The sequence below is a fragment of the Mytilus californianus genome, unplaced genomic scaffold (assembly GCF_021869535.1).
Source record: "Mytilus californianus isolate M0D057914Y unplaced genomic scaffold, xbMytCali1.0.p SCAF_8, whole genome shotgun sequence".
Taxonomy (NCBI): domain Eukaryota; kingdom Metazoa; phylum Mollusca; class Bivalvia; order Mytilida; family Mytilidae; genus Mytilus; species Mytilus californianus.
In genome coordinates this window covers 26212331-26239180 of record NW_026262734.1, presented here as the reverse complement: position 1 = coordinate 26239180, position 26850 = coordinate 26212331, and the positions used below count along the sequence as shown (strand labels likewise).

Genomic DNA, 26850 nt, shown 5'->3' with positions numbered 1-26850 from the left:
TCCGATCAAAATAAATCTTTCTTATGCAAATAATTAAATAATTAAAGTTGCACTCTGGGATATGGCAATGAAGGTTCTCTGAGAAGTTCATTTTTATTCTCTAATTGTGGAGATTTGAGTTAAAAAACAAATGAAGTTCTTGATATGAAATTTACAGTGGATAAATGAGTGGATAAAAGGATCATTGTTTTAACAAGGCAAATAAGTTTAATAATTGAATTTTAAAAATTTTGAAACTTTAAAAAATCTAAAATTCTTATTTGAATTATTTTCAAATTATGAGATATAATAGAAAGATTGCACTTAAATATATAAAAAAAGAAAGGCATTTAATATTATAAGATAATAAAATTAATTGAACTTGGCTCATGAAAAGAACAAAAAGGCAAATGAAAATATATAAAATGCAAAAAATCAAAACATAACAGGAAAGACCCCTCCCTCCCCCCTAAATCATAAAAGCAATAGATCTATTATTGAAAGTGTTGAGAAATTTTCTTCGAACCTCTTGAAAAAGAAGAGAGGGTTGAGAATTAACATTTAAGAATGGTTTCTAACAGTTTCATCACATTCACAACACCATCATTAAATGTTTAGTTCACATAATTGTGGCCACTTATATATACTGTAAATTAAGAATGTTTGTGTGCCTGTAGTATTGCTTATGTTCAACAATGGACACTAATGTCAGATTTATTATTGCGATTTCAGAAAATACTGCATACATATAATGTTATTGAAATTTAAAATGAGAATTTTATTTTTGGTAATCATATCCTATAGCAACTATCATAATAATAAATACACTTAGCTGACTTAGCTTGATATTAACATTCATTATTTTACTTTTTCATTTTGTAAAGAAGGAAAATATGGGACAAAACTCTACGCTAAATTCGGCAGTGATAATTTTACATTTTGCTTAAATGGGCTAAAAATTTGGCACTAAAATGAGTTACACTTTGGTGCTAAAATGTCTCATTATTTTTGGCTTAAATATATTATCAATTTGCTAAATTGACGCCTGTCTTTCAAGGCATATCTAAAAATACTTACTAGTTTAGCCCATTAGAAAGATTTCCATATCAGGTAAATGAAAAATTGCTACCCAGAGAACATTTCTGCAAATTTCTCAAATATATATATGCAAATTAACAAATTGTTACTCAATACAATTTTAAAAATTTGATGTAACCTTATTGAAATTCAGCTGATAAATGACAACTTTGCCTTAATGTTGCAAAAAGTAGGTACCAATAATAGATAACTGCAGATAATAGAAGCCCCCTGATCAGTAAAGCAAAAGTTGTCCAATATCTAATTCCCCTTAAATTGAATAAATCCTATAAAAACAAATCATTGAGCAAGTTTGAGTGGTCTGATTTTGACATGGATTTGTATATAAAAATATTAGTCTAATAAAAAAGTAATATGTATATATAAATATTAATCAGCAGCACTCATTTTAAATCTTCTTTTAAATAGCAGAAACTATTCTAAAATAATTTGTATGTCAACATCTTCCTTAACCCAACATGCATGTTTTCCTAGCATACAGAAAACATATCTAGAGTATACTAATCAACATAAAAGTGACAAAATAGGTTTACAGGAAATAAAGGTATAAATCAACTTAAACAATATCACAGTCTGAACTGCCTTGGTAGAGTATGTGCTTTATACAGTATCAAAGCGAAGCAGCCAAGACTTTTAAAATATGTAAATTCTCAGATCATTAGGGTATAAAAGATAAGAAGATGTGGTATGATTGCCAATGAGACAACTCTCCACCAGAGACCAAATGACACAAATAACAACCAAAAGATATGTATGGCACCAATGAACTATATAAGGGATAATCAATGGAAGATTGCATAAATCAGACACTGATTCACAGAATTATAAAAAAATATTCAAAACATGTCCATTACGTGATGAATATTACTTTCTGGATTATGGAAGTTTTTGTATATATCATTGTACTTTTAAAGCATCAATCTCTTGTAAAATCTGTATGTTCATTTTACTACCTGAAAATACAGAAAATATATTTAAACCTTAAGCATGTCAAGTGAGGAAGGTCATCAAGAGTCTACCTACCAACAGTGAATACATCCAGTATTTTAAAGACGAAATTATATATACATGTAGTCCCTATATGAAAACTAAGAAACTGATCATTACAAAATTTTACTGTTTTAACCACAAGCAATCCTTTTGAAGAAATTAATTATAGCATGTAAAACAAAAATAACATTTTTAAATGACAAGGCATTTATCAAAATAACAAGGTAAAACATTTTTCAGTTTTGTCTGAACATAGTCAGGCTGATAAACAGATAAAAAAAGTATGGGGCTGACAATCTTGTCTCTGGATAATAACCAGGTCGATAGGTTATGTATTAACCTGTACTTCTCTTGTAGCTATGCTTTTGACATTTGTTTTACAAATATTTTGATTGTTTTCTTATATATCTGAACTGATTTTTATTGTGCATTTTTCTCTATATTTTGTTATTCCAATAATCAAGATAAAAAGGGGGAAGGTTAAATACAATGAAATAGTAAATCAGTGCAGGAAACTCATCTTATTTTATTGGTCTTTGAGGTTTCTTAACTTACTTAAGACTCTTGGAGATTTTGAGCAGACCTACAATATTGTCAAACTAGTTTATTGCTGACAATAGACTATTTTCATATTACCGACTTTTGACTCTGGAGTTTATATTTTTTCGACAGGTTACCTTCTCTCTGGTAAGACATCCTGGTACTCAGTCAACCAAGAGCAACGTAAAAAAGCAAAATCAAGCTTTCAATCGGTACAATTTTTTTGAGGAAATAAACTGTTTTATGTTTACAATATAGGACAAAATAATCAGAAACAGTAAAATTTCCCCCCAGAGTGCACAGATTATATGTTTGATTTTACTTCTTTTGGTTGCTCTTACTTGACCTAGTACCAGGATGTCCAACCACAGATTAGGAAACCTGTCGAAAAATTATACAATCCGGAGTCAAAAGTCGGTAATATGAAAAAAGTCTATTGTATGTTGACCTCTAGATGTTACTTTTGGTTGTCATTTTTGTTTTTTTTTGTCTTTATTACAGTAATGTATACACATATCTCTGTTTATATATAAAAATATCCCTCCCTCCACTTCTATCCTGCTCAGGCAAAACAAATCTTCGCCAACTTAAAACACATAACTATGAACTAACCTGAAATACTTCACTAATACCTAGCAATGTATCCTTTTTTTCACTGATGTATAACAGTCTGTATTTTCCAGAATCTAATGATAAGTTATGGAATGTAACAAATGAACAGCCATCTTTGTTCATTTTAGCTCCCTGTATAATATACACATAGGCAATCTGGTCTCGTATACATCTGAAATTTTCCTGTATAAATGTATAAATAATTAAATATACTAAAAGTTATTTCCTTGTTGTAAATTTCCTGTCATTTGATAAAATATAATGTCATTATAACAGTTTTAGACATTTAGAGAACAATAACAAATACATGTCCCTATCATGACTATCATATTTATAGAGAAATAAATTGAAGAACACCAAATTACGAGATGTGTGCAAGGTTATATACTTTCCTTAAAATTCTCATTTTAGAGATAGGTCTCCAAAATAAAAAGATTATTGAAAGATTTGATACTCTTCTGGAAATTTTCAATATTATGAGAAATAAAAATAAAGAACTCCAAATAAAGAGATGGGTAAAAAACATACTTTATTGGAATTTTTTACTAGTAAAAAATCATATACATTTGTATTTCTAAAAGAAAATATTTATTGAATGATAAGTCTTACATTGTAAAATTATGGACAATTTTGAGAAGTTATCTGTAATCTGGTCAAGTAACAACTGAATACTTTATGTGTGGAGAGAATACTTTTAACTAATTTGAGTATTCTTTTATCCATTGTTTAGTCTGAGCATGTATCTTGTAAAATTGGCACGTACGATACCTTAGTCTGAGTTCCTTACAATGGATACAGGATCCCTCCAATTAGCCATTACTAAAGGCTGCTGCCGGAATCAACATTCTAGAGATGCCCAAATGTCATCTTACCTCTCATTCTCTTAATATTTATATACCTACTTTATACAATCCTATCCAATCCCATTTGTCAGGATGGTATTCTAAGTTAGGACTAATCTCAAATTTATAATGAACATCTTCCTCTTGATTACTGGTCCATTTTGTAGATGAAGTTATATGTAGGAATCTGACTGGTAATGGGATGGGTGGAGATGGGTATACCTGAAATAAAATTGTAGATGAAGTTATATGTAGGGATCTGACTGGTAATGGAATGAGAGGAGATGGGTATACCTGAAATAACATTGTAGATGAAGTTATATGTAGGAATCTGACTGGTAATGGAATGAGAGGAGATGGGTATACCTGAAATAACATTGTAGATGAAGTTACTGTATAGCGGGTTATTTTCGCGGGTGTAAAATTTCGCGATTTAGGGGCAACAAAGTATACAAAAAATTTTGGCGGTTTTTATTTGGTTGATTCTTAAATCCCAATTAAATATTTTGGTGAATACTGAAATTGTTGCAGTTAAAAAGTTGTAAAACTTGACAAAGTGTCTATTGTTATGGTTAATTGATTTTTTTTTACCGCAATGACCTCTTATTCATTGATTAAATTCTGATACAGTTAATCATTAAAATACCGCTAACTTAACTATTTGTTACATGTATTCAAACGGCTTGTAAATTTTACGATTGATTAGTTACGAAATTTACCAGACCTTTGATGTACTTACTAATTAGGTTACAAAATTATCATGAGTGTTTACAACTCTTATATAGTTTGACACTAATTAATAAGGGCTATTACCTGATAAGAGTACCTTGCACTCTTATTCTAATTGACACTTATTAATAAGGGTATAGTCATTTTATAAAATACATTTATGTACAATGCCCTTTGGCATTTATCTTGTTAATAATTCGTTATTGACCTGCCGACAGGAAAAAAATAGATCGTTTACAAAATCCTTTAGCCATGTTAACTTCGAAACTACCCAACGTATGCATAAATTTTAGCGGAATTTATTTTCACAATTTTCGTTTATCCGCCAAAATAAGCGAAAATAAACACCCCGCGAAAATAACCCACTATACGGTATACATATAGATGAAGTTATATGTAGGAATCTGACTGGTAATGGGATGAGAGGAGATGGGTATACCTGAAATAACATTGTAGATGAAGTTATATGTAGGAATCTGACTGGTAATGAGATGGGTGGAGATGGGTATACCTGAAATAACATTGTAGATGAAGTTATATGTAGGGATCTGACTGGTAATGGAATGGGAGGATATGGGTATACCTGAAATAACATTGTAGATGAAGTTATATGTAGGAATCTGACTGGTAATGGAAAGAGAGGAGATGGGTATACCTGAAATAACATTGTAGAAGAAGTTATATGTAGGAATCTGACTGGTAATGGATTGAGAGGAGATGGGTATACCTGAAATAACATATAGATGAAGTTATATGTAGGAATCTGACTGGTAATGGGATGAGAGGAGATGGGTATACCTGAAATATCATTGTAGATGAAGTTATATGTAGGAATCTGACTGGTAATGGGATTGGTGGAGATTGGTATACCTGAAATAACATTGTAGATGAAGTTATATGTAGGAATCTGACTGGTAATGGAAAGGGAGGAGATGGGTATACCTGAAATCACATTGTAGATGAAGTTATATGTAGGAATCTGACTGGTAATGGAATGGGAGGATATGGGTATACCTGAAATAACATTGTAGATGAAGTTATATGTAGGAATCTGACTGGTAATGTGATGAGAGGAGATGGGTATACCTGAAATAACATTGTAGATGAAGTTATATGTAGGAATCTGACTGGTAATGGGATGGGTGGAGATGGGTATACCTGAAATAACATTGTAGATGAAGTTATATGTAGGAATCTGACTGGTAATGGGATGAGAGGAGATGGGTATACCTGAAATAACATTGTAGATGAAGTTATATGTAGGAATCTGACTGGTAATGGGATGGGTGGAGATGGGTATACCTGAAATAACATTGTAGATGAAGTTATATGTAGGAATCTGACTGGTAATGGAATGAGAGGATATGGGTATACCTGAAATAACATTGTCGATGAAGTTATATGTAGGGATCTGACTGGTAATGGAATGAGAGGAGATGGGTATACCTGAAATAACATTGTAGATGAAGTTATATGTAGGAATCTGACTGTAATGGGATGAGAGGAGATGGGTATACCTGAAATAACATTGTAGATGAAGTTATATGTAGGAATCTGACTGGTAATGGGATGAGAGGAGATGGGTATACCTGAAATAACATTGTAGATGAAGTTATATGTAGGAATCTGACTGGTAATGGAATGGGCGGAGATGGGTATACCTGAAATAACATTGTAGATGAAGTTATATGTAGAAATCTGACTGGTAATGGAATGGGCGGAGATGGGTATACCTGAAATAACATTGTAGATGAAGTTATATGTAGGAATCTGACTGGTAATGGAATGAGAGGATATGGGTATACCTGAAATAACATTGTAGATGAAGTTATTTGTAGGAATCTGACTGGTAATGGGATGAGAGGAGATGGGTATACCTGAAATAACATTGTAGATGAAGTTATATGTAGGAATCTGACTGGTAATGGGATGAGAGGAGATGGGTATACCTGGAATAACATTGTAGATGAAGTTATATGTAGGAATCTGACTGGTAATGGGATGGGTGGAGATGGGTATACCTGAAATAACATTGTAGATGAAGTTATATGTAGGAATCTGACTGGTAATGGGATGAGAGGAGATGGGTATACCTGAAATAACATTGTAGATGAAGTTATATGTAGGAATCTGACTGGTAATGGAATGAGAGGAGATGGGTATACCTGAAATAACATTGTAGATGAAGTTATATGTAGGAATCTGACTGGTAATGGGATGAGAGGAGATGGGTATACCTGAAATAACATTGTAGATGAAGTTATATGTAGGAATCTGACTGGTAATGGGATGAGAGGAGATGGGTATACCTGAAATAACATTGTAGATGAAGTTATATGTAGGAATCTGACTGATAATGGAAAGGGAGGAGATGGGTATACCTGAAATAACATTGTAGATGAAGTTATATGTAGGAATCTGACTGGTAATGGAATGAGAGGAGATGGGTATACCTGAAATAACATATAGATGAAGTTATATGTAGGAATCTGACTGGTAATGGAATGGGAGGATATGGGTATACCTGAAACAACATTGTAGATGAAGTTATATGTAGGAATCTGACTGGTAATGGAATGAGATGAGATGGGTATACCTGAAATAACATTGTAGATGAAGTTATATGTAGGAATCTGACTGGTAATGGAATGGGAGGAGATGGGTATACCTGAAATAACATTGTAGATGAAGTTATATGTAGGAATCTGACTGGTAATGGGATGAGAGGAGATGGGTATACCTGAAATAACATTGTAGATGAAGTTATATGTAGGAATCTGACTGGTAATGGAATGAGAGGAGATGGGTATACCTGAAATAACATTGTAGATGAAGTTATATGTAGGAATCTGACTGGTAATGGAATGAGAGGAGATGGGTATACCTGAAATAACATTGTAGATGAAGTTATATGTAGGAATCTGACTGGTAATGGAATGGGAGGAGATATGTATACCTGAAATAACATTATAGATGAAGTTATATGTAGGAATCTGACTGGTAATGGAATGAGAGGAGATGGGTATACCTGAAATAACATTGTAGATGAAGTTATATGTAGGAATCTGACTGGTAATGAAATGGGAGGATATGGGTATACCTGAAATAACAAACATTTTACTGTGATTATACATCTATTGATCTTTGTAACCTTTCACAGCATTTCCTATGTTACTGGAAGTTACCTCTGACCAATGAAAGCCAGAAAAATGGTATGGAATCAGCCGAAAAATTTAGTCCAGAAACATCAATATAAACAAATAAACTGTAAACCAACAGTATACATATCACACATTGTTTCATTTTTCAAACTTTTAACAACACATTTTTGTTTCATTTCTACATTTTACATACATTTATAGATAAAATTTACTATCTATGGAAACCATTATGAATTGTGACGTCATATAATATAGTTGAGGTATCTGAAATTAGTACTTCAGGGAAAAAAATTCTTGTATTTATCCTGATGACGGCTTTTAGATCACCGAAACATGTTGATTAAATAAATAATGCCTATGAACTGCTGTGTTGTTATCTGTTATTTGAATCTAGTAATCTTGTTCATCTACTTTTAGCGGGTTTGTGAGTGAACAGAGAATTATTAAAAGAATAATGGAGAACAGGCAATGATTTATTAACACCTTTTAATTTGTGATATTTGTTGATTTCCTAAATTTATATTATCTGTACTTTAATTACTATATGCTATAATAAAGTTGCTTTAGTATTAGATCTACAATTATGTTAATGTTATCATCAAACATCACAGCTTTAAATAATTAAGCTACATGTTTACTAGTCTAAGATTTCAAGAATGTTCACAATTAATATTATAAACACATACATTTTACTGTTTTCACATTTACATATTTTGAATTGCATTCCATGCAGAATAAACTGCTTCATTGCCAAGTACCCATAAAAGGTAAGTTCATGAAAGACAAGTTACCAGTAAATTAACAATTTCAGTGATTCATACAGTAAGTATCATATCTCACTGTTTTATAGTAGTAATATCAATGTTTTCAACTACCATTGCAGGGTTTTGATATTTTGGAGGTATATTTGTACCACAACAATAGCAAAACTTAATGCTCTGTGAAAATAATTAAATTTTGAGCAATAGCAGTGGTTGGGCCAGGATTTTCCAAAAGGTGACCAAGAGAGAAAAACCAACAAAATTTAGCCTATAATGGGGATAGTTTGGGGATAGTGATGGCAGTAAAAAATAAAATGTATTGAAAAAAAAATATTTAGCAATAAGCCCCTTCCCCAAATCCTTTATCTGCCGATTTTTCCTTCCATATATGTGCATACTTTGTGTTACTTACCTGAATTTCAAACAAAGATGATACTGGTTTATGATCACTAAGTTTGTATGACATGTGTGACTCGTATGATAATTGTTTAACATCTAATGCTATATTCTCAAATGAATCTTCATGTACATGCCACAAGATTCTATCACAGTATGCAGGTATTCTCCGTTTGGCACTGTAACATAAAGACAATATATTATAATGCAGAGGTGCATGCCACATATATATCTACCATTGTATATAGATATTGTATGTCACCATTATATACCAAGAATCAATTTTTACATCTGAAGTTAAATAAATATCTATCAGTAGCCTAATAATATATCATTTTTCTACATATTGGCAAAGAAGAGGTATGTACTGATAATCTAAAGGATCGGCAGAGACTTAATAGCTCACTAAGTAATAAACTAGTCCAGCTTTGACCTTAAACCGCGTTATATTATTATATTGAGTGCTAAAAAGAATAAATATTTTAGACTTAATTAAGGGTATATTTCCAGTAGGTCAAACTTTTTAATGCCAATGTTGAAAAGGGTGATCTTTTTGTTTAAAATAGCAGATTTTTGAAAAAAAACTTCATGGATTGAAGCAATCTACTCACATGCACATATTATGTATCAGGATCTAATATGCATTAAGTTTCATGTAAATCAATAACCATGTAAAAGGAATTAAAATGACAAGGTGGGTGCTGGAAAGGACAAAATTTCAACATTAAAAGAGGTATGGGCACAGAAAACTTTGATTGACAAGAACATCCTTCCCTCAAAGTCATACACATCTGCATATTAATATGGAATACAAATAAAACAAGATTTATCATAATATAATAATCTATGCAAGAAGAGGAGTAATGACAGGTTTAGTTCTGAACATGGTTACCGTATTCTCTTATGATAGTGGCCAGTTATCTATTTCTTGCATGAAGAGATATACCTCGTATCACACTGCAGGGAGTGTGATACCAAAAAGTGATACGAAAACTGGGTTTATTTTATTGCCTTATACAGCATCATGAGACAATATTATAACATTTTCATTGGCTATTTGTTAGGTCATTGATACTTTCAAAGATTAGACGTTGTACATTTTGTCCATGGCATCAGACATATCTGATTTCTTGAATAATCTACAAAACACTCACACTTTTCACATGTAAATTTTCTATTTGTAAAATTTTATTACATTCTGAGGCATACAAAAAATTTTAAAATGTCTGATGTTGAAGTTTGATTCCGGCAAAGGACATATGACGACAAACTGGTGCATGTGCAAAAGACTAGATCACCGATTCACAGAAATTTTAATTTAACAAAATAAGAGTGTTGACCATAAGAGAAACAGGTTTAACAGCTCTTTCAAATTGGATATCGCTTGATATCATCTCTCGTTATTTAATTTAGATAGTAATAACAAACTTGCCAAAGGCTCCTTTATTCTTATATTGAAATAAAATAACTTGAGTTGATATCAAGCGATAGTCAATTCTCACTTGTTATGAAACCTATAATTATTTGTTTTTTCAAAGGGGCATAATTCTGGAACTCAATAGATTAGACCATCCAATTCTAATGCATTTTTATATTTTTAAACTGCCAAGAAGTAGCATTCCCAGGTACTTAATGTTGATAAAACACATCAGTCTACTCCACATTTCTTTTTTATTTATAACTAGGCAAAAATATATATGGACTGATTTATAGTACACTTGCTGTTTCTAGAATACACTAGATAACGTAAATAAAACACAAATCCTGGTGATGGTTATTCACATAACTTTCATATTTTTGTGCTAAAAATGGATACATGTCCAACTATTTTGACTTATTACAGGATTTAACTGTTAACACCAATGGTTGCTTTATGTGTAAAGGAAGTACTCAACATTCTGACAAGCTCAATTAAGTTTTTACTTGGATTGGTGTCATGCATTTTTTTTTTCTCTCCTGAATGTTTGTTTTTCTTTGTTTGGTTGCTATTGTTCATGGCATTATCTATCTGTTTTTTCCCTTAATTTCTCCTTTTTTTTTGCAGCTGAAAAGTGTGAAATTAGGATTTTTGGAAAAGTATAAGAAGGTGTTATGGGTGTATGTTTTGTAGTGTACATATATATATAGATTCTACCACTGCATCGAGTGTGATACGATATTTATCCACTCGAGACAGTTAAATTTTCAAATTTAAAATGCGAGGCTCGTCGAGCGTTTTAAATATTTAAAATTTAACTGTCGAGAGTGGATAAATATCGTATTACACGAGATTTGGTTGTGGAATCTGTTTCTCTAATGATTTTCAAACAATACACAGGCAAACTTATTCCTTCTTTTCGAATGATCTGCAAAAAGACGTGTTCTTTCTATGTGACGTCATCAGGCATGGTCGCCTTTTTTCATGCCATCACAATAGGAAATTCAGAGGAAAGCAAGAAAATTCGATGTCATAATCGGATTTTAACCAATGAAGAACTGAGATCAAACGAACCACACGTTGATTAAATTTTTTTTATACAATGGGTGCAGAAAGGGATAAATTGACAAAGAATTAGAGAAATACTTGTATATGCATTTAGGTATTATAACCATAACTGACCACATAACTTTTAAATAAAAATGGATGTTCTATGAAGGCAAATAATTATGACTTTAGAAAACACTGGAAAAACTTTAGAAATATTATTCATCTGGTAAATTCTATGCGAGAGTTTACACATGCTTTTAAGGTTTTAGTTGCCCATGAACATTGCATTTATCCAAAAAAATATATACAACTTAACTGTTTTTGTTTTTCAAAATTATACATATTTAAACACCATTTTGATTATGGTCTGAATACCTGAAAACCTGTATTAATACTATCTAACAGCATGAATATATATAATTACCTTGTGTCATAATTATCTGTTCCAGGATCAAACTTGTAAGTCGGAGGAAATGTTATTTGACCTTCTACAAAGTCTACAAATATCAGATCTTCTTCCATACATTTTAGTAGCTAGAAAGATTTAAATTTATCCAAATAAATATAAATATTACAGTGAAACCTGCTTTAAAGGTCAACTCTATTAAGTAAATACCTGTCATGTCAGGTCAACAAGCTCTTGTCTTGCTGTAGTAATAACTATGCATATGTCTACTTAATTCAGGGGTCACCAGTTATCTTTTGTCTAAGTGAGTGAAGGGTGAATTTTACATACAGCTATGACTGATTAGAAAAAATCTTACTGGTATGATTTTTTAAAAATATATTAGCGGTTGAGATAATTTAAAAAAAGTTTACTTTAGTACAAAAGTCTTAAATAAGAATGAGAGCAAAATAATGCTCTGTATGATTTTTCAACAAAATTTTAAACAATAAACTGTTGACAGAGAGATATGTCCTACTGGTCGGCAGAAAATTCAGAAAAAGACAATCTGATGGACAGCAACATTGCTAATTAATTCAAAGTTGCTGGAACATGACATAGAGGGCAGCACATCAAAATCATTGTCAAACTGAGATGTGAATGTAATGCAACTTTACAGAAAATATCATTGATCTATCACAAGTAGTTCCTTTCAAACTAACTTAAGAAGAAAACTTAACATTGAAAATTGCTAATTAATTCAAAGTTACTTGACCATAACCCAGGGGGCATGGTCTCGAAATAGTCGTCAAACTGATATGTACTGATAGTTATGCAACTTCATAATAAACATTGATGATCTATCACAAGTTGTTCCTATCAAACTGACTTAAGCAGAAAACTTAACAATTTTTTATGCCTTCACCAACCGTAAAACTACACCTATGTCGCGGAAGCTTCCGAGACATACGTAGCTAGGGAGACAAAGACCTTCAGTCAAATAAATTTTTAAACAGAGCATCTCATTGTTTATTTACACATTTGTTGACACTAGAACTCTGAAAATTCAATTATGTTTAAATTCAAACACAGACTGTAAGTTTTACAAATTTGTTTATAAAAGCTGCTTAAATTCACTAAGAATACTGATTAACTACTGTATAATAACCTGATCATACTCCATTAAAGCTTTGTAGTCCCCATATCTGATAGCTCTCTCTACATAAGTACTTGTTACTTTCTGTAGTCGGAAGTTCAAGTCTCCCATAAAAAATATGTAGCTGAAAAAAAAATATATATGACATTAAGAAAACTTATATCAATATATTAAATGTTATTGCTTTATGTCCGGTAGCAAATATTATTGATTAGAAGAGAGAAAAATAATACCTTTATTTCAAACTTTCATGCAGGTGTCTGAAAAATATTAATAATTATGGTAATATAAGGGAAATATATGAAGCATATGTTAGCTTACTTTGCCGATATATAATTATAATTTGTAGATATTACCCCCACAGATGTGTTTTTCAATTCACAGTTGAAGCATAATTAACATCTATCAAAGAATTCTGCTTAAATTTGCCGTTTCAGAATCTAATGCATTCTGGGTAATATTTTCAAAAGCGTACACCAAAACGTTGTGATTGGTTTAAAATGTCCTAAACAATGGAAAATCAACCAATGATGTAACTTTATTTTCATTTTGGTGTACTAACAATGAGTTTATCCATAGTCCTTTATATTCTGAAAAGGCGAATTAGGGCTAGGGGTTGTCTTGAACTTTCAGTGAGGGGAGATTTTTTGCTCCATGTTAAAAACTTCACTTTGACTTTGAGATGAAGAACAGGAATAAAAACGCTGTTCCTTTGATTTTGTTTTTTTTTTTCAAGTGCATGTAGTGATTTGTGTCATGAATTAAATACATAGAGTTAAGCATATTTCTGAAGTTTGCTGAGAAACGTTTTTTTTTAATTTATTTATAAGTGCAAAAACACTAGGTGTACCATTTAACAAGACTGCAAATTCTATCTTGAAACTAGTGATTGTATATGTTAGTACTACTTCAACTTCAATAAAAATTTTTAAAAGTCTAACTTCATATGTCCATTTCATACAACCAACATATAGTACATAGAATTTGGGGTTTTGTTTTGTGAAACAGGTAATAAGTTAAATATCATGTTAAAGAAAAAAACAGAAGAAAAACCATGTTTGTTTCTTTTAATCTTGACCTAGTGCAAGACAGAAAAATCTCAGGATTAAAAAAAATTAAATGTCATGAATTCTGAATTCACGATGAAAGCAGTCTATAAAATTAACAGATTATGTAGTGAATTTAAGCTATATCATCCAATTAAAATTCAAAATCTAATAAGTTAAACTCCGTTTGGTGAACCAACGCCTGTGTGAATCCTTTCGGTAGAGCCCATGAAGTGGATACCTTTGGTATGCCGGGTTGTCAAATAATGCAAATGAATGCAACACTTAAGTAATACTCAAAATTAACAACACTTTAGATGGTCTGCAACTTTATTTGCTATGGTCTACATGTTTCGCCTGCAAGACAGGCGTCATCAGGACAATTTACATACAGAAATTATTTACTGAAGTACCCAAACTGGTATCTTGAATTTGACGTCACAATGTGTGTTGTCAAGGTGAGAGAAACAATGAAAAGTGAAAGTAGCAATAAAAAGTTATAAATAGATAAGATAAATATAGAAAAATAAAGTTTGTTTACAATGTAACTTGAGTTCGTTTTACTGTTATATGATACATGACATTGTTCTAAAGGCTTGGTATCTAAATGGATGAACTTCTCATGGTTCCTACCACTTCGCAAGGCTTCTCTTCCAACCTGGCCATTGTTGGTTGTTACTACTTCCTGGCGCGTCGGTAACAATGGGAAGATTATGATCGCCGCTAATGGAAAATATAATTGTCAGAAATCATTCCCTTGTTAATTATTTGGTATATATATATAGTTTTTTTTATCGTCTGCTGTAGTTATAATCCGTTTACCGGCCTGGTTGTAAATTTCAAGATCCAATAAGGTTCTGTTTAAATAGGTTTTACTGTATAATAATATGCCTCTGACTGGTTGAAGTGTCAAAAACATGTGAAAAGTTTAAGGGGTTCCTTTTTCTAACATAATAACAGACAAACAAGATATGACACAAACTGACTTACTCATGGTCAAGAATATGGTCCACATCTTTATCCCTGAATTTCTGTGTCCTCAAAATAGTATGAAAATCCTTGAAATCAGAAATCATATTATGATAAAATTATCACGAGACGCCCCAGCCTATTTACTTAGCAATATTATTCTGTATCTATCTACAGCGATCAGCGAAACAGATTTTGGCTGATGGAAAATATCTTATTCCGAGTTTTCTTAAAATAAACCCTTTCAAGTAAGCTAAAGGTGGCTCCACTTCTGTCAAAGCTCATGTTATTTAATTCTAGTGATGAGAGTAAAAATTGAAAACCTTGAACAAAGACAGCGACCTTTTTTAACAATTAAAACTTCATTTTAAAAAGTCAAAACAAACTTTAAGCATGCAGCTGACAATTTCCATCCAATTTTGGATGTATAAGATTTTCCAGTTATTGTGTAATCAGAATTAGGCTTCATAATTTTTTTGTAGAAATAAATATATGGGTTACAAAAAGTCAAATTTAAAAAACACTGATACAAATTGATTATGAGTTTTGGTATATTTTTCAGAGATATAAATAAAAGGAGACAGTAAAATGCATTCTTATTTTACTTTTACTAGTACCTATTATACCTCTATTCTTTCACGGACATTATCCATATGTGCTGCCAGATGAGCGTTGACAATGATCATATTTACACCATTTACATCAAATCTTACACTCACTGCACCTTTGTTTCCCTATAGAGATAAATAGATGTGTAGTAAAACATTGTACACATATACACATTTCAAAAAATGTACAACATTTGAGTATTAATATTTTTTACCCACTTGAGGAACATTTGATTTAGCCCATGTTTATGATATACAATCTTAATTGAAACCATGAAGATGGATAAAACCATCATAATTTTATTTTAGATATGTGACATTTTTTCTTAACTGACACTGTTTATAGAGCAACTCTGTACCAATATTAAATTCATTCACGATCAAGTTCATTGTAGGTTTAGTGTGACTGTCCTGAATTCCTGTGAAGGCAAATAATTACAAAAAGGTAAAACATTTAATATATTGTTGCAGATGTAAGCTGCCATATTGGTAAGTTAGATGCATACACAATTCACTCATGTTTATCGTAGGTATCTCTGATTTCATGTCTGAATGCAACCTACAAGACAATCAACCATCAAGGTCTAAATAGCCTATATATCTATATTCAATACCAGATTTGTACTAGCCATACTTTCTAAGACATTTATGAATCTATGTGCTGTACCTAACTGACATCTGAATGTAACTGCCCTTGTTTTCTCTGATACTATATGAGTACCTATGCTAGATCCACCCACATCTTTCTGTGATATCTCTGATACTATATGAGTACCTATGCTAGATCCACCCACATCTTTCTGTGATATCTCTGATACTATATGAGTACCTATGCTAGATCCACCCACATCTTTCTGTGATATCTCTGATACTATATGAGTACCTATGCTAGATCCACCCACATCTTTCTGTGATATCTCTGATACTATATGAGTACCTATGCTAGATCCACCCACATCTTTCTGTGATATCTCTGATACTATATGAGTACCTATGCTAGATCCACCCATGACTTTCTGTGATATCTCTGATACCATGTGAGTACCTATGCTAGATCCACCCATGACTTTCTGTGATATCTCTGATACCATGTGAGTACCTATGCTAGATCCACCCATGACTTTCTGTGATATCTCTGATACCATGTGTACCTACTCACATTCATTCGTCCTTGCCCTGTTTGTCATAGATATCCCTCATACCATGAACCTATACATGTACCTACCCACCATCCACCCATGCCTGCCCTGGATATCTCTGATTCTATATGTGTGAAGCTCAGTATGTCTTCCCTCTTCACAAAGACTACCAGTAAAATAGCTTGCATTCTTACAGATTTAACCTGTTGGAAAAAAAAATATATGTACATTAATGTCATTTGCAAATTTTAGAAAAGGTTGGTTTCATTCATAAATAGTGAGTGCCTTCAAATAATTATTTGACATAAAATAAATGGGGAATGTGTCCATGGGACACAGATGATGCCCCCACTTGCATATAACATTATAAAGGGACATAACTCAAGAATGGTAAAAGTGACGCTTCCCAAATATGTACTTGATCTGAGTTTCGTGGTAATAGGCAAACTCAAAGTAGAGAATGGAAACAAAAAAATCAACAATTTTCCTTTTGTAAAGGAGCACAACTCTAGAACGGTAAAAGTGACACCACTAGAATTCAAAATTGATCTGTGTTTTGTGGTAATAAGCATTGTGTATAAGATTCATAACATTTGGTTGAGGCAAACTTAAGTTAAAGAATGGAAACAAAAAATTCAGCAATTTTTCAAGTTGTAAAGGGGCATAACTCTAGAAAGGTAAAAGTGACGCCACCCAAATTCAAACTAGATCTGTGTTTTGTGGTAATAAGCATTTTAAATAAGTTTCATAACATTTGCTTGAGGCAAACTAAAGTTAGAGAACAGAAACCAATTTTTGGGCGTACGGACGAACATACAGACGGACAAGAGTAAAACTTAATGCCCCTCTGCTACGGCAGGGGCATAAAAAATACTGTCACTAAAAATAGGTTAACCACTGACATTAAGAAAGTCTTAACCAGTCATTCCAAGGTCCCATTGGACAATGCCAAATGACTGGTAAAATTGCTTTTTGTCCATTAAAGGTTGTTGCTCAAGTGAACTAAATGTCCAGTAAATATTCAGAATTTTTTATATGAAAAATAACAAAATGACTGGTAAAAATGGTCTTCAGTCAAGTGAAATCCCTATATTAACTGGACGGAATGTCTGGTGAGGTTTGAAAGACTTTGGGAAACACTGCTAAACCTATATTAGAAAATACAGCTGAAAGACCTACCCGGTAATAACTCCTGCAGGCATGTTAGCGAGAATTATAATAAAATGTTTTATTCAGTTTCGATTTTAATAACTTACCCTTAAATGGTCCGTGTAACACTTATCAATTCAAAATTTTAAAAAGTTTTCAAATTTTAGGTTTTTTTTGGAATTTTGATCAAAGTTTTAAAATATGAAAAATTCCAAATTTTTGAAAAATTTTGAAATTTTGAAATTTTAACCAAATAATTAAAGTTTAAAACTCAAAAAATCATTTTAAAATTTGATAGTTTAGATATTTGATCAAACTTTAAAAGTACTAAACTTAACGTGCAGTTTTGATAATTTGGCTTTTTGAAAGTTAGATTTTTTAGATTTTTGATTAAGATATATTAAAAATAGAAAACAGGCGAAAAAGGAACGTACGTATCATTATTGCGTTTGGGGTACCTGTAAAGTGTGAAACGAACAAGAATGAAAAGAAACAAAACAAAATGAAATGAAGAGTTTCTGTTACTTAAATGTTATCTATTTAACACTGCTACCCGCTATACATGCTGAATTTAAGAGTAATATCAGATATTAGTAGCTTGGAGCCAGGATAATGTTGAAAGGTAGAACGTTAACATCCAACTCAGCATGCTGGTCTTGTAAAAGCTGAATACATTCATTCCATATAAACATATAACATAAATATTATTTTCAGCCTGCATATTTATGTAATAGTTGCCGCTGTACATTAAGTGCCCATCTATTCATGTGTCATGTGTGTCGGCATTTTGATAAATGCGTGTCGTCAGTTTAATATATGAGCAACACCATGTTAATTTTTTTATTGATTCAGTTGTGAGGAAGTTTTGATAATGAAATATGTTTTTGTGTTGTCATTATAATTGTCTTCTTCCCTAGACAACGGTTACAATCAAGTCCCCTCCTCTCCAAGGGACTGGATCATAACCCTTGACTAGCAAAGATGTAAAATTGTATATACCTTGTTTTTTCTCTCTTGGAGGGGGCTTGCAAATGCTTAAAATTCAATATATTTTGAAGTAAAAAAAGAACACTGTTTAAAAAAATGGCAATCTATTTAAATTGGGTTTTTTTTTGTCATATTTACTTTTTGATTTATTATTTTAGCATAATTTAGGTTGTTGGTTGTCTCATTTTATCATGTCATGTAACACAGTAAGTAAAGTGTCCGGCTGAGATCGTGTCTTTTGGGTGAATCAGTCAACCTCTTTGGAGTGAAATCAAATGCGACTAGATCGATTTACTTCTATTTCGCAAGTATGATAGTTTTATTCATGACTGTTCATCTTCTTCTGAATACTATATATATTTATATTAAGCCCAAACAATGCACAATTTACATGAATTTCACTCAAAATTCAGCGTTTTACATTTGGCAAGGGTTTTAATGCCGGTCAGGACAGGACCTTAGTGAGAATATTTCTATTTCCGATTCCCAAATAGATTACCATTTAGATTGGTCACTTCAACTTACTCATATGTTTATCGTTGATATGAAATTTTAAAAATCATTTCAAATTATAATTTCAAAATGCTGACACCTACATATGGATAGATGGGTGCTTAATGTTCAGCGGCAACTATTACATAAATATGCAGGCTGAAAATAATGTTTATGTTATATGTCTATACGGTATGAATGTATTCAGCTTTTACAAGACCAGCACGCTGAGTTGGATGTTAACGTTCTACCTTTTAATATTATTCTAGCTCCAAACTACTAATATTTGATCTAATTCTTAAATTCAGCATGTATAGCAGATATCAGTGTAAAATAGATAAAAACAACATCCCACTTTCCAGGCTAGCACAATGTTCATTGCGACACCATGTATTCAGTATTCCTACAGTACCAATACTTAGAACTGAAATCAACGATAAAAGGAATATATGATCGTCATGCAATCGATAAAAAATGAAAACAACACGTCTAAGAATTGCCTACGTCCAAAGCGCTTTTCTGGATTTACCTTCACCAGGAACGCTCAAAAGCCGTATATTTGAAGGCCAATGATTTATAAGAACCGAAATAGTTGATTAAAGGTTAAAGATGATCATTCAAAATGTACCTTCAATAATCTCATCTGCCGACATGATTGCAGATAGTAAGAAGTCGTAAAGCAAAACAAAACAATCTGAAATCAAATTTGAGGGAATACACTTGTATTGAACCATTTTATTGCTTAAGGTACAGTAGAAAATATATACTCAACCCTACTATACTATTTGGCTTACTGCGGGTTGGTCAGTTTTCACTGTTACTCCTATATGATGGGCGCTTGGAAAACCAAATAGTTCTGAATTTTCTGAAACTCTAAGCTTATGTTAGAGATTTTTAAAATTAAATCAATCTGTTTGATGCAGTTTTAAATAGGTTTAAAAATTGGTTTTTTTTTCAATAGATCCAAAACCTTAAAAATTTCAGGATACTGTTATCTCATGTGATGTCCAATTTGTTTAAAGAAAAACGACTTCTTCTTCCAATTATTCTTTTTGCAATTAAAAATAATTTGGTATATTTCGTGCTATTTACTCCTAAGAATGATCATAATCAGAGCAGTGTTTTTATGTTTTAAAATGAATTCTCTGCTTTCGAGAAATATTCATTTTGTTATTCAATTTTTCACCACTTACAACTGTCTGCCTCTTGTTTTATTTTATACATTAACATTTAAGTAACAGACACTGTTCATTTCATTTTGTTTCGTTTCTTTTCGTTTTGTTCGTTTCGTTCCGCTTTTATTCCTTTTCGCACTTTACAGGTACCCCAAAAGCGATAATGATACATATGTTCTCTTTTCACCCGGTTTGTATTGTTTTCAATATCTTAATCAAAAATAAAAAAAATCAAACTTTCAAAAAGCGAAATAATCAAAACTGCACGTTAAGTTTAGTACTTTCAAAGTTTGATCAAATATCTAAACTATCAAATTAGAAATGATTTTTAGAGTTTTAAAATTTTAATTATTTGGTGAAAATTTCAAAATTTAAAAATTTTAAAAAAATTTGGGAATTTTGATATTTTAAAACTATCAAAATTCAAAAAAAATAAAATTTGAAAACTTTTTTAAATTTTGAATTGATAAGTGTTACAAGGACCTTAAATATACCTTATCAGAGAGAATTTTTGTGAGATGTTTTGTCCAGTCATTGTAAACCTACCCTGAAATATCCCTTTTCAGAAAGAATTTCTGTGAGACGTTTTGTCCAGACTCCAGTCATTGTAAACCTACCCTGAAATACCCCCTATCAGAGAGAATTTCTGTAAGATGTTTTGTCCAGTCATTGTAAACCTACCCTGAAATTTCCCCTATCAGTGAGAATTTCTGTGAGATGTTTTGTCCAGACTCCAGTCATTGTAAACCTACCCTGAAATACCCCCTATCAGAGAGAATTTCTGTAAGATGTTTTGTCCAGTCATTGTAAACCTACCCTGAAATATCCCCTATCAGTGAGAATTTCTGTGAGATGTTTTGTCCAGTCATTGTAAACATGGTCATCACCCCCTGTCATTTCCTGTAACCTGAAACAAAGAGGTCAATCATTCAGCTCCAAGCAAAGATAGATGCTGGTTTTTTATTTTTTATATCATTTGGTGTTTGGAATAGTTGTTCCAATGCATATGCATGTATCTTGCCTCACTGGAAATATTTGCTTTGGAAATGCACAGAATTGCTGAGCTTGCTTTTAAGCAACTGATGTTTATATAGTTTAATACCCTTACACTTGAAAGGAAAACTAGAGGCTCTCAAGAGCCTGTGTCGCTCACCTGTATTTACTGATGCTTTGGAAATCATGTAAAATAAGGTTAAAATCATAATTAATAGTATTAGATATTAGATATTATAATGATATCTAAGATAAAAACAAAAAACTGAAAAATTTCTGTAAAATTACTAACTCAGGGGCAGCAACCCAAAAACAGGTTGTTGGATTCGTCTGAAAATTTCAGGGCAGATAAATCTAAATCTGATGAACAGATTTGCTCTAAATGCTTTAGTTTCAGAGATATAAACCAATCAAAGAGCTGAAAGCTCTGAGGAAAAATGACGCCACTGTCTCTAATATTGTGATATATTTTATGCAAGTCTTGATTTTCACATACCGTAATTAGTTTAACATTCCAACATGTCTCATAAGCATATAATTGATATTCGTATATGTGTGTGTTATGTGAAGATGACAACTGGCTGTTTTTTTAGTACAAATGTATAGGTCAAGACTACCTGAATGATCTACAGTATCCAATGACTACTGGCTGTTTTTTTCTATAAATAAATAGGTCAAGACTACCACAATGATCTACAATATCCAATGACTACTGGCTGTTCTTTTGTACTAATAAATAGGTCAAGACTATTTGAATGATCTACAATATCCAATGACTACTGGCTGTTCTTTTGTACATATAAATAAAGACTACTTGAATGATCTAAAGTATTCTAAGTAATGTGATTTTTGTCTTGCAATTACATTTTTCTAAATCAAGAATATAGACTACTAGTATCCTTTTCAAACCAAATGATTATGAAGAGCCTGTTGTTATCAAGCTCTTATACCCCACATACTCATTAAATAAGTTACTAGTGACCTAGTTATTTCTGTTACTTGAAGCAAATTATATTTCTGTAGATTTAGACAATAGTATAATATTGTTTTACTAGTTTTATTTCACCTTGAAGATTAGACAAATAGGGATACTCCTTTGATTTTTTATTTCATGTCAGTCAGGTCGCTTTATATGAAACTTGAAACCACTTCTCTGCCATATTGTTATTTCATAACAACTCTGCCCTTGACCATATTGACCCATGTAATTGATATTCATTCTTTAACCATATATCATAGTCAGTTAGTTTTTGATTTTGCACTCCCACACCACCTTTCAGGTCAAATGTCTGTCTCCATTTAAGTTAATGACATTGAACAATCATGGTATTAAACACAATTCCAATAGTGATAATGCTGTTCTAGTAGGTCACCATATATTCAACTCGGGTAGCATTCCAGTTATTGAAATTTGTGTCAGATTAGAACAATGATCTAGACCTTTAGGAATGGATCTTACAATTTAATATGGAGCCATAGTATGGGACCCCTACACGGTAACAAAAAAAAACAAGCTTGAAAAGATACAACGTCAAGCGGCAAAATCTATCACCAGAAATTACAAGTCAAGAGAGGATGGACGGGATACGTCTCTAAAATGCTTGCCTAACTGGAACTACAACAAGATCTCCAGACAAGATGAACAAGGAGTTGAAGCCAGAAGTTAATATTTATGTAAAAAGTAGTTGAGGGGCTGATTCCCGCTATTGAACCATACTGTCATTCTATAATATTATTGCGCAAGTATTTCTGTATTGTCCTTGTTATTGGTCCATGTCTTGGTGTATTGGTCTGAGGCGAAGCCGAAGGCCAATACTGCTGGCCGAGGACCAACAATAAGGCCAATACAGAAATACATGTAACAGTATCTTTATTAATTAACTACAGTGTTACAATATTTTTTTATTTCATTTCACAAGAGATAAACATTTTTACCTTGAAGTGGAACTATCCAAATCTCAGTTTCTTTTTATAAGATGCAATATCTAATGATTTGGTGCCGTTTCCATGCATCTTCAGCCTTTTCTCATCTGATGAATTTTTCTACCCTTTCCAGTCACTATAAAGTGTTACAACTTTAATTTAGACACAACACATAAATAGTAATTGGAAAGGTACTGCCATTGCATGTGTAATGCAAATATATTTAAAAAAAATAATAATGTAAGAGTTGAAATTGATACAACTATCCATACGCCAATTGACCAAAGAACGAAGATTTGCGCAATTACAGAATGCATATGCCTGGTTCGGGTTTAAAAATAAAAGACCGTTTACAAAACATGAGAAGAGAAAGTGAACAGTAAAAATCGACATGATGAAATTATGAGGTCGTCAAGAAATGAACTTTGTGATAATTTACTCGTTCCCTAAACCTGAAATATTTCCATCGTCTACTTTCAAAATGCTTTTCAAATGAATGGGACCGTCTTTAACCTAAAATATATGCCATACTGAACGTTTCAGCTTGTTTATGGTGAGTAAATAAAAACTGCGTCGTACAAACAACTGTTTACTTTCAGTTTGAGTTTATCGTGACTTACGATCTAAAAACTAGAGACGTTCCGAAATCCTGTTTTGGCCGGATCAGAACTCGGCCAATACGAAAAAAAAACCGGTATTGGCCGAGTTGACATCTTATATTGCATATGCAGTTTTCATCATTTTAAGTACAATAACAGTGTAGTTAATTAATAATGATACAGTTACAGACTCTGCTGCTATAACTTTGTGAACAAAGATTCATACGCACCGCGTGGGTATAACCGTATTACTAATTTCCGATTATTAAAATCTTCGTAAATCTTGATAAAGACCAGTTTCTATCCAATGGATATCAAAATGATTCCGATTATTACTTTTTTAATGATTGTAAAGTTGAAATGGCATGAAAGGCTGACATTATTTAGGAGAACTATTTTGTCTAGCGATTGCTGATCATTGGAGGGTAAAAAGTCCAACACCATAACAAAACGGATCTATTTATCATGTATACATACCGATTGTTTACGATTGTAAGACATGTGCATAAAAGTGAAAGCTTGAATAAATATGAAAAATATAACAAAGGGATAGCTCCAAATACCATTTAATAACAAAAAACATATGGACAGGTCAAGATATCTTTTTGGTAAATAAAATAACGTATGTAAACTGGTTCCCGTCCGACTACAACACTTTAACAAAGACTTTGTTCGAGTGTAGCGTAATACAAGCAGATTCCAGTTAGTATGTAAAATAGTAAATATGAAACCGAGTGCGGTAGGCGGAGGCATAATCAACTTCCGTTAGTTCTGGTCAATGGTATCGGAAACATGCCGCTGATAGCGTCATTTTCCAAAAACTGCATTTTACCCCTATGTTCTATTTTTAACCATGTCGGCCATGATGGTTGGAAGGCGGGGTCATCGGACAAATTTTTTAAACTAGATACCCTAATAATGATTATGGCCAGGTATGGTTAAATTTGTCTCAGTAATTTCAGAGAAGATTTTTGTAAAAGATTACAAAAATTTACGAAAAATTGTTAAAAATTGACTATAAAGAGCAATAACTCCTAAAGGGGTCGACTGACAATTTTGGTCATGGCGACTTATTTGTAGATCTTACTTTGCTGAACATTATTACTGTTTACAGTTTATCTCTATCTATAATAATATTCAAGATAATAACCAAAAACTGCAAAATTTCCTTAAAATTACCAATTCATGGGCAGCAACCCAACAACGGGTTGTCAGATTTGTCTGAAAATAAGCAGATAGATCTTGACCTGATAATCAGTTTGACCCTATGTCAGATTTACTCTAAATGCTTTGGTTTCAGAGATATAAGCCAAAGTCTACATTTTACCCCTATATTCTATTTTTAGCCATGGCGGCCATCTTGGTTGGTTGGCGGGGTCATCGGACACATTTTTTAAACTAGATACCCTAATGATGATTGTGGCCAAGTTTGGTTAAATTTGGCCAAGTGGTTTCAGAGGAGAAGATTTTTGTAAAAGCTAACGACGACGAAGGACGACGGACGCCAAGTGATGAGAAAAGCTCACTTGGCCCTTCTGGCCAGGTGAGCTAAAAAATGTGAAACATTTGGATTTGAGATATTTTACAAGATGTTAAATATCTTTACATTATAATTTAATTCAACATATATATATATATCTACCTTCAATTTTTAAACAGAAACAAAATCAAATGAAGTTTCGCAAACAATTTATTTTTGCAACTATCACTAGTAGTAAAATAACTAGGTTTAAATAGTCGTGAATATATGAAATACTTGGATCTTCCCATATATGTAACATGTATATAAACATATACTTCAAGAAAATTAGAAAAATTGTAATTACAAATAACCACAAAATTGGCTGGAAAGAGGTAAACATGAAATAAAGTATTCACGAAAAATAAGTTTGGCCTGTTAACTTTCCTGATTCAAGCATCACTGATGAGTCTGGTGTACAACATTGTAAGCCTGGTATCTTTGATCAGTTCTTTTGTTTTTACTATATTCATGATATTCTCAAGTTTTTTGAAATTATTAGAAATGACTGATAATTATTTTCTCCTACAGTTTTCATAAAGTTGAATAGAGAGATAACTGCCTGAAATATGCAAGTAATAATTACATGCCTCAATCTATTATTTCACTGATAAATAAAAGTATAAATGAAACTGTTTACATGTTTACTGCATCTGATAATGTTGCTTGTATAAGCTAAATTTGTTGGTTCCATCAAATGTTTGAATGATGTTCATGATTTTGGCAAATATTGAAATACAATACAGAGATGTAAAAGTTCCAAAATCAATGAGACTAAAGGGAGGTGGTGTGTATGCAAATGAACAATTTATAAAGAGGGTTTAGTTACAATTTTGTACTTAAAGTGTAAACTTTAAAGATATAAAATACTCAAATATGCACTAATTTGGTTTTGTGTAATAATAAGTTGTCAGCATGGATAAATCTCAGTTTAGGTTGCTTATCTCTTCAAAATAAAATTACCCAACAGCATAAATATTTGGCAATTGATCCTGATCCAATTTTAACAGTTCTGTGAAATCTGTGGGTGCATTTCTGTCTCCTACATTCCATGTCACCATGTACAGCCTGCATGAAAATATCAATAAAAGTTATCTTAATAAAACTTTCCATGTCACCATGCACATCCTGCATG

The 26850-nt window shown here is 32.0% G+C and overlaps 1 protein-coding gene across 2 annotated transcripts in view; it reads right to left on the bottom strand.

Moving 5' to 3' along the window:
* Positions 1–439: 439 nt before the first annotated feature.
* The window catches only part of LOC127711923 (inositol polyphosphate 5-phosphatase K-like), a 30758-nt gene continuing 4347 nt past the window's right edge, over positions 440–26850 (bottom strand). Inside the window, exons 2-12 of one of the 2 annotated variants that reach the window (XM_052218082.1) lie at positions 26679–26783; positions 21498–21588; positions 16965–17081; positions 15758–15865; positions 15153–15220; positions 13129–13240; positions 12000–12109; positions 9125–9287; positions 4122–4283; positions 3220–3402; positions 440–2030 (exon numbers count right to left, since the gene is read on the bottom strand). In XM_052218082.1, coding sequence (XP_052074042.1) covers positions 2019–2030; positions 3220–3402; positions 4122–4283; positions 9125–9287; positions 12000–12109; positions 13129–13240; positions 15153–15220; positions 15758–15865; positions 16965–17081; positions 21498–21588; positions 26679–26783 — 1231 coding nt within the window. In that variant the 3' untranslated portion in view covers positions 440–2018. Of the gene's footprint in view, positions 2031–3219; positions 3403–4121; positions 4284–9124; positions 9288–11999; positions 12110–13128; positions 13241–15152; positions 15221–15757; positions 15866–16964; positions 17082–21227; positions 21308–21497; positions 21589–26678; positions 26784–26850 lie in introns of those variants that run through there. The other variant, XM_052218083.1, reaches the window with a different exon arrangement.